General features: G+C 39.7%; 1 protein-coding gene across 1 annotated transcript in view; it reads right to left on the bottom strand.

Annotated features, from left to right (window-relative positions):
• The window catches only part of DSCAM (DS cell adhesion molecule), a 636673-nt gene that overhangs the window by 155313 nt on the left and 462857 nt on the right, over window positions 1-18503 (bottom strand). Inside the window, exon 11 of the mRNA XM_066370162.1 lies at window positions 8080-8253. Coding sequence (XP_066226259.1) covers window positions 8080-8253 — 174 coding nt within the window. The remainder of the gene's footprint in view (window positions 1-8079; window positions 8254-18503) is intronic.

Genomic DNA, 18503 nt, shown 5'->3' with positions numbered 1-18503 from the left:
AGGAGGAGACTGTGGGACCACCCTTTCCATTGGGGAGTCAAGACCTCCGGGATATAAGGTGCATAGCTTTGTGACCAAAGACACGCATGGAGCCAACATTGCAGGAAGTTCCAGGAGGTTGTCCTTGAAAGCAGCCTTTGCTCTGAAGTACAGGCATGAGGGGTTTTTAGGGGCAGGCTGAGACAGGAACTCTCTTCGCTTCCTGTATGCTGGAATTTCAGTTTGGGGAGCCTAGACTTGAGGAATCATGAGCTCATGGGGACACAGGGTGGTTTCCTGTGGCCAGAGGAGGAGGGCACAGCCTTGTCACCCTACAGCATCGGTTCTCAACCTGTGGGTCGTGACCCCCGCCGGGGTCGCGACCCACAGGTTGAGAACCGTTGCCCTACAGGGACAGAGACAGCAGGGGGGAACCCCAGGTGGAAGAGTCCTCGAGGCACAGTTCCTGCTTTGGTGACTTGGTGAGCAAACCCAGCAGTGGTGCTGGCTCCGGAGCATGAAGTGCCCTCCCACCGCTCCACCAGAGCCTGTGTCAGGGGATGGCTCCCCGAGTCAGGCTGCCTCTCAATGCTGGAGGCCCCCATGCTGACACAAGTCATAGGATTGGTGGAGCTGTGGTCTCCTTTTTGATGCTGAAGCCTCAGCATTCCTTCTCCTTGTGCTGTTTCTTCAGAGATTTTGCTCACAGTGACCTTGACTCCATGACTTCTGAATTTCAATCTGAGACTGTGTGTGTTAAAGGCTAGGATCTGCAATTCCAGGCTGCAAGCAGGCAGAGCACTTGATGGAAGGCCAGGCATCATGGCCAGTTGTAAGTTTCATATCTGCAGTATCTGGGAAGCCCAACATCCTCCCTGGGGTCTGGCATCACTGGAAAATTCCTACAGAGGTGAAGAGCTTTGGTGCTTTAAAGAAAAGTCAGTGGTGTGAATTGGGATGTGGGAAGAGGGAGACAATGGTCATGGCTGTTCCATTTAAGGGTGAGTGGGACAAAAATGAAAGCCATAAAAAGAGAGTAGGTATATAGTACTATGTGGTGAGCTGCAAATAAAAATTTTAACTTCATGCATCTTCTGTAGTTTATTTATAGTTGTTTTAAAATTGCATGGTGAACACATGTGATAGATCGCCTGCTAACATGGTGCACAACACAAGCATTTTACATTTTCTCAGGAAGAGCCTGCCCGGTATTTCCAACTCTCCAGACAGTCTCCCCCGGCCTCCTTTCATCTTTGTTGCTAATCAGTGAAAGGGCAGCGCGTATTAAGACAGAGACAGAGTACCAGCAGCCCGGTGACGGCTGTGCATGGCCCTGGGTTGGGCCGACATCCCACCTTCCTGCTAATGAGACCATTTGAACGACTACTGACATGCTCTGTCCATGCAGGCTGCCAGAGGTAATTAAGTGCTGCTTCAACAAAGGATTCTGTTGACACACCCAGGATTTAAATGGTACATGAGTGAGGGGATGGGTTGGGAGCAATGTGTTCCCTGCCTCAGAGTCTCCAAAATCCTCTCCTTCCTGGCCTCCTTCCCTGTGTCTCAGGCCAGCTGCATTGACTGCTGGGATTGCTGACCTCCACCCGTGTTATCCTGCCAGGGCGGTGCAGGGCTCTCTGCAGATTCTGGGCTCCCACACCCTTGCTCTAGAGCAGTGGTCCCCAACCCCCGGGCTGCGGACCGGTACTGGTCCGTGGGCCATTTGGTATCGGTCTGCAGAGAAAGAATAAATAACTTACATTATTTTCATTTTATTTATATTTAAATCTGAATGATGTTTTATTTTTAAAAAATGACCAGATTTCCCCTGTTACATCCATCTAAGACTCACTCCTGATGCTTGTCTCGGTCACGTGATACATCTATCTGTCCCACCCTAAAGGCCGGTCCGTGAAAATATTTTCTGACATTAAACTGGTCCGTGGCCCAAAAAAGGTTGGGGACCACTGCTGTAGAGCGTTGTGCTGTTCTCTTTTCTGTCATCAATGAAATAGGGTGCGGAAGCTAAGCTGCTGATGTAGCTTGGAGATGGTAAGGAACCAGAGTATAAAACTGGCCACCATGGACAGGGCTACATGGACACGGGGCTAACCATGGGATGGAGAGTGTAGACCACTGAAAAGCATGCTCTTTCCTCTACTTTTTTGGGGGAATTGGCAGTACCTAAAAAGCATGTGATTTGTGGTGGGCAGATTCTAGGATGACCCCAGTGATCCTGCCCCTTGTGAAATCCCTTCCTCTTCAATCTGAGCAGGACCAGGTACTCTTACCAATAGAATATGGCACATGTGATGGCCTGTCACTCCAATGATGAGGTTATATGTAAGTCTAACTTCCATCTTACAACTCTCTCTATTGCCTTCTCAACTTGCATGTTTTGGTGAAGTAAGTAGCCACAGTAGAGTCACCCTCAGCAAGGAACAGAGGGCAGCCTCTGGCCAACATCCAAGTGGGAACTGAGGTCTTCAGTTCAATACCCACAAGGAACTGAATCCTGACACCAATACACAAACTTGGAAGAAGAGCCTTCCCAGTTGGGCCTCAGTTGAGACCCCAGCCATGGTCTCATCTGATCACAGTGTTGAGAGATCAACAAGCTCTCAGCTTGATCCCAGTGTTGAGAGAGACATGGAAGAAGGCCTAGGTAAGCTGTGCTGGACTCCTGACCCAGTGATGCTGGGAGATGATAAATATGTGTTGTGCTAAGATGCTAAGTCTGGGATAATTTGTTACAAAGCTATAGCTAACTAACACAAACCCAGATGCCATAAGGTTTGCATGGCGGTGGGTATAGGTTTTGGTAGGGCACAAAGGCTGTCAGGAAGTCCACTGATAAGTAGGACTTTCTCAGTGAGTCTTTAACTATATAAATAAGAAGGAAAGTCAAAATAGCTATTCAAAATAGCATAGAAAATGAAAATTCTGTGGGGAAAAATAATTTAATAGCTTTTAAGTCCCAAATGGAGAAAATTGTATATCTCCATTAAGGAACATACAAGAAGACTGGAAAAAGTAGAGAGAAGTTCTGTATTTCTGGATGTGAAGACTCAATATTGTAAAGACGTGGGTCCCTCATTCCAAATTATTCTACAAATCAAGTGAAATTTTAATCACTGCCTCCCTGTAGTTGACTCTGAAATAGACAAGTTGACCTGGAAGAATAAACATGTGAGCAGTGGTCAAATATACATGCAGGACCAGAGATGCACTGGAGCCCGTGGGTGGACCCTGGGCTCGTTAGATTCCAGGAGTAACTGGACTTCCGGGAAGGATGAGCTCCTGTCTGATAGGGGAGGGTCGCCCTTTTGTATTGTACACAGGGATCTGAGAGGACCTGTGCAGGGCCGCTGACAAAGGAAAAGCTGCTTGTGTACCCTGGGCCACAGATCCATGGGAAGTCAGGTCCCTGGTAAGACCCAAGCTCAGGTGGGCCAGTGGTGGTGCATTGCAGGGGGCACCTGGGAGATACATTAGTGATGGCTCAGCCACTTGAGAGATCCAGCAGTTTTGGGAATGTTTTTCTTATCACAAAAGACCACATTCCCCAGATGCCACATGGCCCCTGGTCCATGAGAAAGAGGCTCCTGCCGCCTCCGTGGGCCTGGGGTAAGGGTGTGCTGTCACCACTGGGGGCTGGATGTGCTTGACAGCAGGGGTAGTCCCTCTGCCTGTTCTGCCAAGTCTTTAATATTGTCCGACATGTTCAATCCCTATGCCTGTGATAATTTTTGGTAAAAACAAAATGGAACGGAGATAATAAGCACAATCAGAAGCAAGAATACCAACAAAGCTGAAAGGATTGGCCCTGCTTTTTTTTTTTCTATCTCATTGCTTGGCCCGACCATCCACTCCAAACTCGACTGCTTAATCTCTTCTCTGCCCACAGCCTGCTTATGTTCAGTTCCAAAAATGTTAAAGTGCTCTGTCTTTATAGTACATTTTAAAAGCTTTGGAGTAATGGTGAGAAAAATTCCTAGACAGGAGACTCAATAAGTTGTTCCCAGCTTGCCCAGTGAGCCCCCAGCAGCAGGCCCTGTGGGGAGAATTGAGGTATAAACCTCGGCACCAACCATCCTGGGTGTTCAGAGCCTCATCCGAGAAGCTGCCTTAATTCCTGACATTACCCACTCAGGCCGAACGTTTTCTACCACTGAACTTAGAAATATTTGTAGCTTATTTTTTTAAACAACTTATAGAAAAGGGACCATACTTCATATTTTTATTTAAGATAAGACAATTTCCTTTCTATTAATGTTTTCTTTTTCAGTTTGAAATTCGCAAACATTTTTTTTTTCTTAAACAACGAGGGTTAGGAACAAATACTGTCATCAGAGTTCCCGAAGGCACCACCTGTACAGACCGGCATTATGCGGGTGATGATGGTGGGTCTGGGAGTCAGGTTTCCTTTTCCTTCTTCCTGTCCTATGACCTTTACATTTTCTTCTTCGGAACGGTTTTCTGGAAGTGTTCCCGTGCTTTGCATCGTCAATATTTAGTTTTTCTCTTTCTTTCCAACCACCGGGATCGCTCCCTACCTGTGTTTCTTGGAATACATATGCACAGTGCTTTCTTTTTTACCTTGTATTTTTCCATGTATTATCCATTTAATTTTCATGATAACCTGTGAGGAAGGTATGACTCTCTATTTTACAGGCTCAGAGAGGCAAAGCAATTTTCCCAAATCACAGAACAATTGGAAGTGGTGGAAGCAGAAGAACCAGATTCCTTTGGATGCAATCGCAGAGACCTTTTCCCAATAGCCCGGGCCCCACTGATTACAACCTTCTTCCTCTCTCTCCAGGTCTGGCCCACAGTCTTATAGGACATCCCTGATTTTGATGAGAAGAGGTAAGATTCCTTTTTTTTCCCCCTCCAACAGGATTCTCATTTGGCAGCCACTGTTTAAAGATTGTTGAAATACTCATTACCACATCAAAGTAGACTTGCTATAATTTTCAGGTAATAAATTCCAACAATATTGAGAAATATTTTACTGTGTAAAAGACTATAATCAATGGTAAGGGAACAAAGAGAGAGAACTTGGTCCCTTTTTGAGTGATGCCATGCAGTGATTTCTTCAGTGGCTGGCCGAGGAGGGCTCCATGTTTTGTTGTCATTCCTGTCCTGTTGCATTTTGAACCAATAGTTTAGCTCATTTGTGCTGATGGTTTCTGTTTGTATGGAATGGGGTGTGTGTATACATGAGTGTGTATACATGTCATTTTTAGGGTGGTTAAGAGATCACAGTAAAGGATAATGAGAGGGTGGTTCTTTTTCTTCTTGCTACTACCTGGAAAGCACGTGGGTTTGGTGCAAGCATACTGTACACTCACATCTGTATGTCAGAGTGTGCATGTCTGCACTTTAGTACACCCCCTCTTTTATCTGTACAAAATCCAACAAAACATTGAAGAAATTGTGCCTGATGTGAGCCTGGTTCACGTCAGATAGGAGCCCAGAGCCTCCTTTGCTGTGATGCCAACTACAATGCTGTCAGCACACACAGGGACCTCAGAGCCGCTCGGTCCGCTGCCAGGGGGCAGTGTGGCCGTGACCCAGGTGCGAGCTGTGCCCCCGTCAGCTCCATGCTCCATCTCCCTCCCTATATTCTTAGTAAAATCACTGCCCCCCACACAGCCGATCTCCCGTTCATCCCAGCTGCTGCTCCCTCGGTGTGCTCCTATGTGTACACACGACAGTCTGGCCCAATAACTGCCCAAAGAACATGTGACAGTTCCAGCTTGAGGAGATTAAGCTTCATGGACAAAATTACCTTAAAGAGTGAGTGGAATTTAAAATGTAGAAATTGTCCCTCATGCTTGTGATGTTATTTGAGCAACAAATATATTCACTGTATATCTTCTGTCTTCATGCTTCCATACCTCTTATTTGAATTATCCTTTACTCTTTAGAATTTAAATATTATCATCTTATAGGTTTAAAAATACCAAATGCTTAAAGCTGAAATATTCTATAAAGCCACTCTAAGGGTATTACAAACTGGTAAAATTAAGTGTTACATAAATGTGCCTCTCAATAAATAGCGTGGATGGTTTGAGAGGACCTAACACTGGCCATCTTAAGAACCATTTTTCCCTGATGGACGTTCCTTTTAAACATTTCCCCCTGTAAGCAATCCCCTCAGTACGGGGAGCACACCCACACAAACTTCCCTCCTGTCTCAGTTTTCTTCATTTTTTACATCGGATCCCTCTCACTGCAGTGCCTCTACCTACCCATGACAATTCTACCTTCTGCAATGCACTGCATTCTTTAGGACCGAACTCAAATGCCACAGTGCATTCTGAAGCCACAGATTCTACAACTATTATAAATGCATCCTTGTCTCTGTGCCCTCAGGGCTCTGCCCTCTATCCTGACACTAGTGCACCTGTTGGACAGGAGTTGTCCCCACCCATGCCTGATCGCCCCACAACAGAGAAGACTCACTGAGGGTAGGGGCACCCACCTGTGTGGTCTTCCCCCATGCTTGCTACCAGCACCAAAGCTAAGAAGAGAGGACATGTGCGGAAAATCTTCAATTTCTACATTTTTAAATTCCACTCACTCTTTAAGGTAATTTTGTCCATGAAGCTTAATCTCCTCAAGCTGAGAGTTCTGTCCTCCTCTAAAACACTCATCTACAAACCATAGTATTCTTCACCTGGCATTCAAGGTAGTAGGCACTCTATTCTTTCTTGTTACTTCCTCTTCCAAGCCTAAGCCCTTTCACCCATGAAGATCAAGTCCACAGTTGAGTGTCTTTACATCCTTTAGAGTACCTTTTATCTTTTAGAATGTATGTGTGTGTGTATGGGATAGAAAAATGTTTTATACATCTAAAATGTATCAAAGCAATGGTAAAACACATGCCTTTTGTTGGGAAAGGCAGATCAACATTAATCAGCATTGGCCCTCAGTTTTTGGGCTTCCTTAATAATTTCACCAATTTATTATTATTCAAAATTATCATTTCAACTTTGGATTTAAGTGATACAAAAATTTGTCTTCAGAGTCTTGCAAATGAGCTCCTCAAAAATTTTAGAAGTCAAAATCAGGCACTGGATATGTGCAAAACATAGTTTGAGGCAGCCCTGTTTCAGAACTATATATTTTTCATGATATAAAAGTATATATAGAAAAAAATATATAGAAAAGATAACTTAGTATTTTCATTTTTATGTTAGAAATAATAGACCATAGAATAAGTTATTAATAAAATGGAATAAATATTAGTCTTCTGTGTATATAGCTTTTCAATAACATACACATACACACACACATACACACCACTGAAACTGACTTTTAAATCCCATGCCCCTAATAAGTGCTCTGGTAGAGAACTTTTCCAATCTATCAATAGCACAATTAAAATAAAAAAGAGGAAGGTTATCAAATCCTTGTAATTGGCAAGAAATCCCAATTAATCTAGTAGAAAATTATATCCATGTAGAAAGACAGAAGTCATTCACCGTAAACTCGATACACTACCATCTGCTAATGAGCAGTGTTCAGTAAACATCAGTCCACTTTATGTTCTTCATTCATGATTTAGTTACCAAAGTACGAAAATAATTTCATTATAGGGGCCCTTACTATAAAGTGGTCTGTTTGATTTCATAAAAATCTTAAAAAAGGAAATCTATGGACAAAACCAGCTTTCAAATAATAAAATGCATGAAAATGGACCTCTAAAATGAATACATCTGAGAGTACATATTGGACATTTTCACAATAAAACAATAGAATAGAAACATAGTTGCTAAAGGCAGATACCCACTCATCTGTCCAGTGCCCAGAGCCTATACTGAAGACCATGGGACTGAAGGAAGAGAGGCAAGTGGCTCCGTTACCCAAGGCCCCAGTCCCAAGGGCACACAGGCATGCATTGAACAATTGGCTGATTTTTACCCTCCACTTCAACTGTGTTTCTAGGACAGCAAAACATCAAGACAGTCCCAGTAAACCAACATTTTCTTTTCATTTTATTTTGTTTTTAATCAAATGTATATGGAGACAATAGAAAATTTAAGCCCCCAAAGACCTGTTTAGATAAAACAAAGCATTCTTCTTTCTTACTTTTCACCGTGAGGTACATGGACTTGCTGACGTCCGCGCCCACATCGTTGCTGACCTTGCAGAGGTAGTAGCCGCTGTCTTCTTCCACCACGTGCTTGATCAACAAAGACCCATTGCTGAGGACCTGAATTCTGCCATTCAGGGCAATTGGTTGGAACTGGGGAACCCCAGCACCTGGAATCGAATAAAAAGAAGGAACAGTGATGTAAACAGTGATGAGCTCAAGTTCACCCAAAATAATAAAGAGAAGCAAGCGATTGACGTTTAACATCTATCATAGATGATGGTCATGGGGTTCACCATGTTCTTTTTTCCTTCTCTCCAGCACTAACATTCTTGTTTGGAGAGAAAAATATTTCAAATGACAGTATTTCAAACTCTGAGAAAGAGAGTAAGAAGCCTTACAGTTAGTTTCTACATAAAAAGACACAGTTAATGAGTGTTAAGTAGCTGATAAATTATTCAGAGGCATCACAGTAGAGTGACTCCAGAAGCGGAAATCTCTCATGGCACTAAATAAATTCCTTGTGTTCCCAGGGACTTCACATGAATGTAAACACGGAGTGCTCCTGGGACATAGCATTTGAAGACCTCGCTCACTACCCACATCTGAATCTATGAAGAGAATACAAGTATCGCAGATTTCTCTTCTAAGTGCAGTCACATTTCTGTCTAGAAACACATGCTGTGCTACTTAAATAAGTCAGAGCATTGCATTGAAGTGCCACTCCCCTCAGAGTGCCTACACTCAAGGAGAGAATGGTGTGAATGTGATGTAATGTAAATGAGAGACCCACGTGAAACTATTTTGAAAAATGTATTTTAGAAATAACATAACAGAAGATTAATGTCTTGAGAGATTTCTGGGGTGATAGTGGCTTAGATTAACTTGCTATATCGCTTGCCCCTCTCTCGGGTCCTGGGTCATCAGGTGGGATTAGGAGGGCATGATCAAAGCCTTAAAAGGCTGATAGACTTCTCTCTTCTCTGGCCTGAGACTGAGGTGTTGGGGAAGGACCCGGGGGTGAAGACGATTTCCATCTTCCTAGAGGAAGCCCAAACGTGGGCTAAGGGTGTGCAGCAGGGAGGGGCTGCTGGTCTATGTGGCCTGGAACCTCTAGAGGAGCTAACAAGTGGGAGGTCACCATGTTCCTCATGCAGAGTGCTTCATGCTTTATATTTGGGAACATGAGACAGGGAGACAGTTCCTCCTGCTGTTCCACACCAAACTGACTGTTTACCTATTGGTGACCCCTGGCGCACAAGAGCAGAGACAGCGGCTGTGCCTTTCCTTCCTTTATTTCCTCTCCAGATGCTTCTGCCCTAGCAAAGAGTTAAAGGAAATAATAATGTACATAAGGGGGCCTTTCACACAGAACAAGGAGGACAAGCAGAATCCTGACAACAGATGGTTTCTATCAAAACAAAACCACTAGACAGGATATATAAAAGATGGTTTCATTTCTGTGAAGGACAAAGGAAGACACAAAGGAATGTCACTTCCATCCTGACAACAAAAGGGAGACTGTTAATCTACAATACCATGCTTTTCTTTGAATGAGTCAGGACTTTGAAGACACATGCCACTAGGTAAACACTTAGTTGGGAAGAGTTAAAAGCCCTGCCAGTGGATACAGGTCATACAAACAATTTCATCTTTGGCTCACGATGGGAGCATAAGGTCATGGGCATAAAAGAAGGCAGGAAGTAAAGATCTGGAAATAACTATAACCTACCCCATCTCTATTCTTCTATGTACCATGGCCAGAACTCAGTAAAATATAATGACACACACAAAAAAGCAAGCAAGCAAGCAAGCAAGCAAACAAACAAAAAGACCAGAGGAGAAAACAGTAACAGAACTTTGGTATGGAACTATAAGACTGGAAGTTTATACTAATTATGACTAATTTTTTTTTTGTATTTTTCAGAAGTGAGAAGTGGGGAGGCAGAAAAACAGACTCCCACATATGCCTGACAGGGAAACACTTGTCATGCCCACTAGGGAATGATGCTCTGCCCATCTGGAGCATTGTACTGTTGCAACCAGAGCCATTCTAGCACCTGAAGCAGAGGTCATGGAGCCATCCTCAGTGCCTGGGCCAACTTTGCTCCAGTGGAGCCTTGGATGCAAAAGGGGAAGAGAGAGATAGAGAGAAAGGAGAGAGGGAAGGGTGGAGAAGCAGATGGGCACTTCTCCTGTGTGCCCTGTCTGGGAATTGAACCTGGGACTTCCACATGCTGAACCAATGCTCTACCACTGAGCCAACCAACCAGGGCTTGATTAATATTTATAAACAGGTTAGGAGGATTCAGAAAGAACATCAAAACTACACAAAAGAAGCAGACCAAGATAATGATAGACACAAGAAACACAGTAGTATATATATAAAGAGGTCCTTAAATAAGCTAATAAGCAAACTGGGCACAGCAGAGGAAATAATTCGTGAACTCAAAGCTAGGGCAATAGAGATTATCAAAAGTAAAACACAACACAAAAAAGAGTGAAAAATACAGAACAAATGGTCTTAGAGCTCTGGAACAATATCAAGTGTTCTAACGTTGAGTAACTATCATCTTAAAACAAGAAAGAAAGCGGCAGAAGAGAAGATAATTTAAATATGGAAGACTTTAATACCAGTATCAATTAATTTAACTGACATTTATAGACTTCTACATCCTACAAAGGTAGAATATGTATCAGTTTTGTGCAGACCTAGAACAGTTCTTAAAAGAAACAATATGTGGGCCATCATACCAATTCCAATAGCTTCTCTAAGATAAAAATAATACAAATTATGTTCAATTTTCACAGAAAAACTAAAATTGAAATCAGTAACACATATATATCTGGAAAACCCCCAAATATTTTTGTGTTATTGTTAAATTTTTTTAAAAAAACTTCTATTTGTAATTGTTTAATCATTTTATTATGGTGACCAAATTTTTTACAATGAAAAGGAGGACAAAATAAATTGAAGAAAACAATATTGTAAATAAAAGAAACATTTTATTCGTGGCAACAATAATACACTATAATATGATAAATGCATAATAAAACATTTATAATATTTTATAATGTAATTATGCTTACATGCCTATTAATTTTTAATAAAAATTGTAAAAAAATATTATCTAAATGAGTAATTTTCCATTGAATGAATATTTCTAGTCAATGTATCATCTTGTAACACTATATTGGAAATATCTGAACAAGAAATATCCTTCATATTGGATTTTACGGCAAGTGCTGCAGCTAGAGTGTTAACATTCAATCTCAATTTCTCACTTGTCCAAAAATCATTAGCAATTGAAAAAACTCTTTCAACTGCTGCATTAGTTCCAGGGCAGCACAATGTAAACTGAACAAGAATAAATAAATTTTCACATGGAATATGTTCATTTTTGAAATGGCTGAATATTTCCACCCATCTTTTATCAATTTTGACGTGTTTATTTTCCCATTGTATTAATTTTTCAGAATTTAAATATACATTGTCTTCCAATTTCTTCAAAGAGACAATTCTCATCTATTTTGATGACTGAAATTTATTTAGATAAAAACTCAAGACAAGATTCAATATCTGTCCAAAATACTTGTGATGAAGTAAAAAACACCATTGAAAACTCTTATTACCCATGATGTTTGTTTCAGACCATTCTTTGATATATTGAAAACATGTCTGGTAAAAATTCTGCACTTCTTTGATAAACTTTCCTGTTATGCCCAGATTTGATTCCTCTAATCTGACAATTTTCTTTTTATAATTAAAGGAAGACATTTTTCTTCAAAATGAGATTTATATTGAAGGATAAAGTCATTCAAAATAAGACTAACTTCTGTAACTGAAATGTGTTCACCTTCAATCTTTTGAATCATTTTGTGAAAAACAGATGCTTGATTATGTACCAAATATATTAATATCTCAGATATTTTATTATTGAAAAGTGATTCCAGGATTTTGGGACATTTGTCTAAACTTAAAAAATATGAATGAAGAGGTTCAAATAATTGTAGAACATGCTCTACCCCCAACTGAAATACAAAATTCTCTGCTGCAAATATTGCAGAAAGAAATGGTAATGGTATCTTTCTTTGATATGAGAAATGGAAATTCCTTTTTCAATTTATCATTGAAATGGTATTTTTCTCTTTTATGATTTTTCCATCCCTTAAATGAAATTTAAAATTAAAAATAAAATAAGAGCTACACAAATGATGCAAGCACATTAGAACTGAAAATGTTACATCATGATAGGTGAATTTTCCAGAAGCTGAATTAACAAAACTAAATATCAAACAAAACCACTAATTTGTAGTGATATTCAGGTATATTTGTCATTTTCTAATTAAAAATGTCTGTTTTATGCAATTTAATCAAAATGTGTTATTAATAGATGTGGTTTGAGGTTAGATTTCCACTTTAAAACTCAAATTTTGGGCAAATACTTGTAAATAGAATGATATGTATTTGGAAATTATTAAATAGATAATGAATTAATAAAACGTGAATTGTGTTTACCTGTCTATGATTGAATATTCACTGAGAAAGAAATAATCGTGAGTCTACAATGTCATATGTGCCATATCATGTTTCAGTAAGAAGTACACAAAGCCATTTGTGCACTTGGTATATTGCATGCTCACTCAAGGTCTCCCATGTGGAGTGCATGTGTCTCATAATCGCATCTCGCAGCACTGTACTGATCCTTGACGAATCATCATGTCAAATACAAATACATCACATCACACGTAATGGATCGACTGCATTGATCAAATACGGACATGTACAGATTAGTCTTCCAATATCAAAAAGGAGGACATGTAGGAGGGCACTTTTGGAGGGAGGATGGAACTTACAAGAGAAGGACTGTCTTCCCTAAAGGACGATGATTGGTCACCTTAATTTTATGATTAGTTGACTTTCTGTCTTTCCTACTCCACAAGAATAAGCACCACCTTGCAATGAACCTCTCCACTTGTCAATGAATCCATCAATAGAGAGAAAGAAACAGTGAAAGGCAATCTCTTGGGTTAACACTTGGAGTGGAAATCTATACATTTACATGTTCAAATGCATTGCTAAGTTGCTTACGAAAAGATGTGCCAATTTTATCTCCAACAGTGTTGGCAGGGGGGTAATTTTTTCCCTCATCCATGTATACTACTAATTAATTTGATCTTCATCAATACAGTAGATACCTCTGTATTTGCATGATTTAACTTTTTAAAATTGTTTTCTTTCTTGTTTTGCATATTATAGACAAGTTTGAGTATCTTTTCATAAATCATCAGCAATGTATAGTTGTCATTTGGCAAGTGGTCTGTCCACATTCTTTGCCCACGAATCTATGGGACTCTTCGTCTTTTTCCCCTTCATCTGCCAAAACCCTTTGGGTCTTAATGTTTCTATGTGACTATTTTACAAAACTTTATTTTTTTCCCTGCTGTATAATGGGGACTAACTGGTGAATATTACCATCTTCCTTTTTAATCACCCATTGAGATGACCATATGATTTCTACCCTATAAAAGTTGATGATACGTTTTAAGGATTTGGCCTTATAAATTATAAAGTTCCTTCCTATGTATAGCATGGACCTTGGAACTTTAAAATCAAGAAAGCAGCCTCTAATTTTTATTTAAGAGTTCAAATTGGGTGCATAGTTTGAAAAATCTGTAAAGGCTACTGATGCCTTTCTCAAAGTTAACAGCAAATTGGGAGCCAGATTGTGTTTAAAACACACAGCCTGAGTGATGTCAGAGAAATGGTGTCATGAGGAGTGCTCCCGATAGTTCTCCCTGAAATTTCAACAAATTCAACAACTAGAGACAGAAAAACAATCTCAGGAGCATCTGAAATACACATACATCAAACAAAGGTACGATTGGGTGAAAAGTGGCTGAATATATAACCCACTCTGAAGGAAATCATACAAAGAATGGAGTATTCCACTTTCCTCAGTGACCTGAGCAAGGGCTGTTTCACTTGGAACTGAGAGAAAGTGAGGGCTGAGGGCGCAGAAAAAGCTGGGCTAGTGCAGAGATGTTCAAGCTGAGGAAAGAGTGTGCCCACGGCTCAGCCCATACGAAGCTAATGCTAGCGGCAGACCCCAGCAGAGTGGGCAAGCAGTTGCCTTGTTTACTCCCAGTATTCCTGTCGACAAGCGCAGGCAGTGTGTGAATGGATCCACCTGGCACTTTGGAGTGTGTGGATCCACCCACATTCCCAGATGGAGGGGCTGGGTCGGAGACTGTCAGTAGTGACCCTCTGTGTGGGCTGTGACCAGAGTTTCTGAATAACCCCAGCTTCCCAAACAACAGCGCATGGGAAGTGCATGAAAGCCGGCTTCCCTACACCCGGACCTGTCTGGGTGCGGCACCTCCACCAGCCATACAGCTAACAAAGCACACTCCTGGGGAAGAGAACTGCAGAAGTGGTGGGGGGAAGGGCTTGCAGGCAGCTTGCAGACAACCTCTGGAGAGCAGACCTGCAGAGTGCTAAGGCATACTAGACATGCCCAGAGGCTCATAGAAAGATACCTGAAAGGCAATCAGCTCCCAGCCCTGCCTGATTACGCTGGTGGCTCTGGCTAGCAAAGCCTTACCCAGAACCCTGCATTGAGTGGGGATAGAGGGGGGGATTTGGCAGCTCTTAAAACCTCTTGCTTTCCAGACAGTGGCTGGGGCAACTTCACAGCTGGGTCCCAGGCTGCTGGTTCAGGAAAGAGAGATTTGGGGAAAGGCTCTGGGAACATGGATTCTCCCATTGTCTGAGCTTGCAAATGCTAACAAGCCCCACCTACCAATGGAACTGAGGCCTAGTTTATGTCATCACCATAGTGATACAACAGCAAATCTCTGCCTAAGAGTGCCACTGGGGAAGAACCTGAAGTATAGCACCACCAGCCAAAAAGAGAGAGAAGAAAGAAAAAGGAAGAAGATAACTTCTCAAAACCAGGAAAAATCCACAGTCTTTATATCTTTTTCCATTTTTTTCTTGTATTTTTTATCTTTTTTTTTTCCTTCCAGCTTGATCATTTTATCCTCTTTTCGTTTTATTATTTTCTTTTCATTTTGAACGTTATTACCCATAGGTATTACATTTTCTATTCTTTTTTTTCTATGAGTGTTATATTCCAAAAAACAACTCAATTTTTTTTCTCTCTCTCTTTTTGTTTCTTCTTTTTTATTTCACTTTTTCTCTCATTCAAATCTCATCCACAAACAAATTATTTTATTCTGAATTTAAATATTTTCTTTGTGGCATTTTGTGTGCTTTTTACTTTGCTTTTTATATTTTTAGCATTTTCCCCAACTCTGGCTCTCCATTCTATAGTTTTTGTGCCACTTAATACAATAGAATTTTCATTTTTCACTGTATTTTTTCTTTTTCCTCTTTTTCCTTTTATCTTACACTTTTTCTCTCATTTGACCATCTTTTACAAACAAATTATTTTATTCTTGATCCAAATTTTTTCCTTGTGACATTTTGTGGATTCTTGCCTCGTTTTATGCCTCTTTGTCACTGCCCCCCAACCCAGGTCCTCTGTTCTATGTATTTTTGCTCCACTTAGCACAATAGAATTTTCAGCTTTTCACTGTATTTTCTAAAAATATATATTTTTAATCAACTCTACTTAGTGTTATTAACAATACCACTCTCAAATGCCTTTAAAGAAAAATAAATCAAACATCATGGATAGAAAAGACAGTGATCTAGCTCAGATAGATGAGGAAAAATCTATAGAAAAAAAATTTCAATAGCTTAGAAACCTTGGAGTTAAATGACAGAGAACTTAAAATTGAAGTCCTAAAAATACTTAGGGATATATAAGAAAGCAAAAAAAAGGCAATTTAGGGAGCTCAAAAAACAATTCAATGAACAGGAAGAATACTTCACCAAGGAAATTGAAACTATGGAAACAGATCAAACAGATGAAAAACTCAATTCATGAACAGAAAAATGAGGTAACAAGCTTAGTCAATAGAACAGGCCAGATAGAGGAGAGAATTAGTGACATAGAAGACAGGCAACTAGAGGTTCTACAGAGAGAAGAGGAGAGAGACTCATGAATTTAAAAAAATGAGATAGCCCTACAGGAACTTTCTGACTTCAATAGAAAGAGCAACATAAGAATAATGGGTATATCAGAAGGAGAAGAGAGAGAAAATGGAATGGAGAACATATTCAAACAAATAATAGACGAGAACTTCCCAAGCCTGTGGAAGGAACTAAAGCCTCAAATTCAAGAAGCAAACAAAACACTGAGTTATCTTAACCCTAACAAACCTACTCCAAGGCACATCATGATGAAACTGGCACAAACCAATGACAAAGAAAAAATTCTCAAGGCAGCCAAGGAAAAGAAGAATACAACATATAAAGGAAGGCCCATTAAATTATCAACAGATTTCTCAGCAGAAACTCTACAAGCTAGAAGAGAGTGGACCCCAATATTTAAAGTTCTGAAAAAGAGGAACTTTCAGCCAAGAATACTATACCCATCAAAGCTATCCCTCAAATAGGAAGGAGAAATAAAAACATTCACAGATACAGAAAAGATGAGGGAATTTATCATCAGAAAACTCCCACTTCAGGAAATACTAAAGGGGGTTTTCTGACCAGACACAAAGAACAAAACAAAACAAGTAAAAGCTCAATAAAGATCACAATAAAAACAAGATTGATCTGTGACAAAGAAACAAAAAAGGGAAGAGGACAAAGATTAACAGTAGCAATGGAGGATGGAGTGCAGAAGCACTCATGAGATAATGTACTACAATGAACATGATATGTATGCTTTTCATTACTTAATGGTAACCACCCCTGAAAAAACCAACACAAAAGCACATGGCTTGAAAAAAGAAGTAGCAGAGAAAAGAAGTATGGATTACAACCAAACAAAAACAAATGATAGAAAAATAAAAGAGAAGAGCCAAACAAGATACAAAACTATCATAAATCAATATATAAAATGGCAATAGGAAACCTTCAAATGTCAATAATTACACTAAACATAAATGAATTGAACTCACCAATAAAAAGACACAGAGTAGCAGAATGGATTAAAAAAGAAAATCCAACTGTATGCTGCCTACAAGAAACATATCTAAGCTAGAAGGATAAAATCAAATTCAAAGTGAAACATTGGAAAACAATACTCCAAGCAAATAACATCCCAAAAAAAGCAGGTGTACCAATACTCATATCTAACAATGCTGACTACAAGACAGCAAAGGTAATCAGAGACAAAAATGGTCATTTTGTAATGATAATGGGGACACTGAATCAAGAAGACATAACACTTCTTAATATATATGCACAAACCAAGAAGCACCAAAATATATAAGACAGCTACTGACTGACCTAAAAACAAAAACTGACAAAAATATAATCATACTTGGTGACCTCAATACATTGCTGATGGCTCTAGATCAGTCATCCATACAGAAAATCAATAAAGAAATATTGGACTTAAATGAAACACTAAAAAAATTGGATATGATAGACAACTATAGGACATTTCATCCCAAAGTGCCAGAGTATACATTTTTCTCTAGTGTACATGAACATTCTCAAGAATTGACCATATGTTGGGCCAAAAAAATAACATCAACAAATTCAGAAAGATTGAAATTATACCAAGCATATTTTCTGATCATAAAGCCTTGAAACTAGAATTCAACTGCAAAAAAGAGGTAAACAAACCCACAAAAATGTGGAAACTAAACAACATACTTTTAAAAAATGAGTGGGTCAAAAAAGAAATAAGCACAGAGATAAAAAAATACATACAGGCGAACAAAAATAACAATACAATATATCAGAATCTCTAGGATGAAGCAAAAGCAGTAATAAGAGGAAAGTTCATGTCACTACAGGCCTATATGAACAAACAAGAGAGAGCCCAAGTGAACCACTTAACTTCACATCTTAAGGAACTAGAAAAAGAAGAACAAAGACAACCCAAAATCAGCCGAAGAAAGGAAATAATAAAAATCAGAGCAGAAATAAACAAAATAGAGAACAGAAAAACTATAGAAAAAAATTAAAAAAACAAGGAGCTGGTTCCTTGAAAAGATCAACAAAATTGACAAACCCTTGGCAAAACTCACCAAGGATAAAACAAAAAGGACTCATAAACAAAATCCAAAATGAAAGAGGAGAAATCACCACAGATATCATAGATATACAAAGAATTATTGTAGAATACTATGAAAAACTATATGCCACCAAATTTAACAATCTGGAAGAAATGGATAAATTCCTAGAACAATACAATCTTCCTAGACTGAGTCATGAAGAAGCAGAAAGCCTATACAAACCCATAAGCAGGGAGGAAATAGAAACAACTATTAAAAACCTCCCCAAAAATAAAAGTCCAGGGCCAGGCAGCTATACTAGTAAATTATATCAAAC

Source organism: Saccopteryx leptura, chromosome 2, assembly GCF_036850995.1.
Source record: "Saccopteryx leptura isolate mSacLep1 chromosome 2, mSacLep1_pri_phased_curated, whole genome shotgun sequence".
In the NCBI taxonomy this organism is placed as follows: domain Eukaryota; kingdom Metazoa; phylum Chordata; class Mammalia; order Chiroptera; family Emballonuridae; genus Saccopteryx; species Saccopteryx leptura.
The sequence above is the reverse complement of the archived record's forward strand: the minus strand, read 5'-3'. Positions and strand labels throughout refer to the sequence as shown.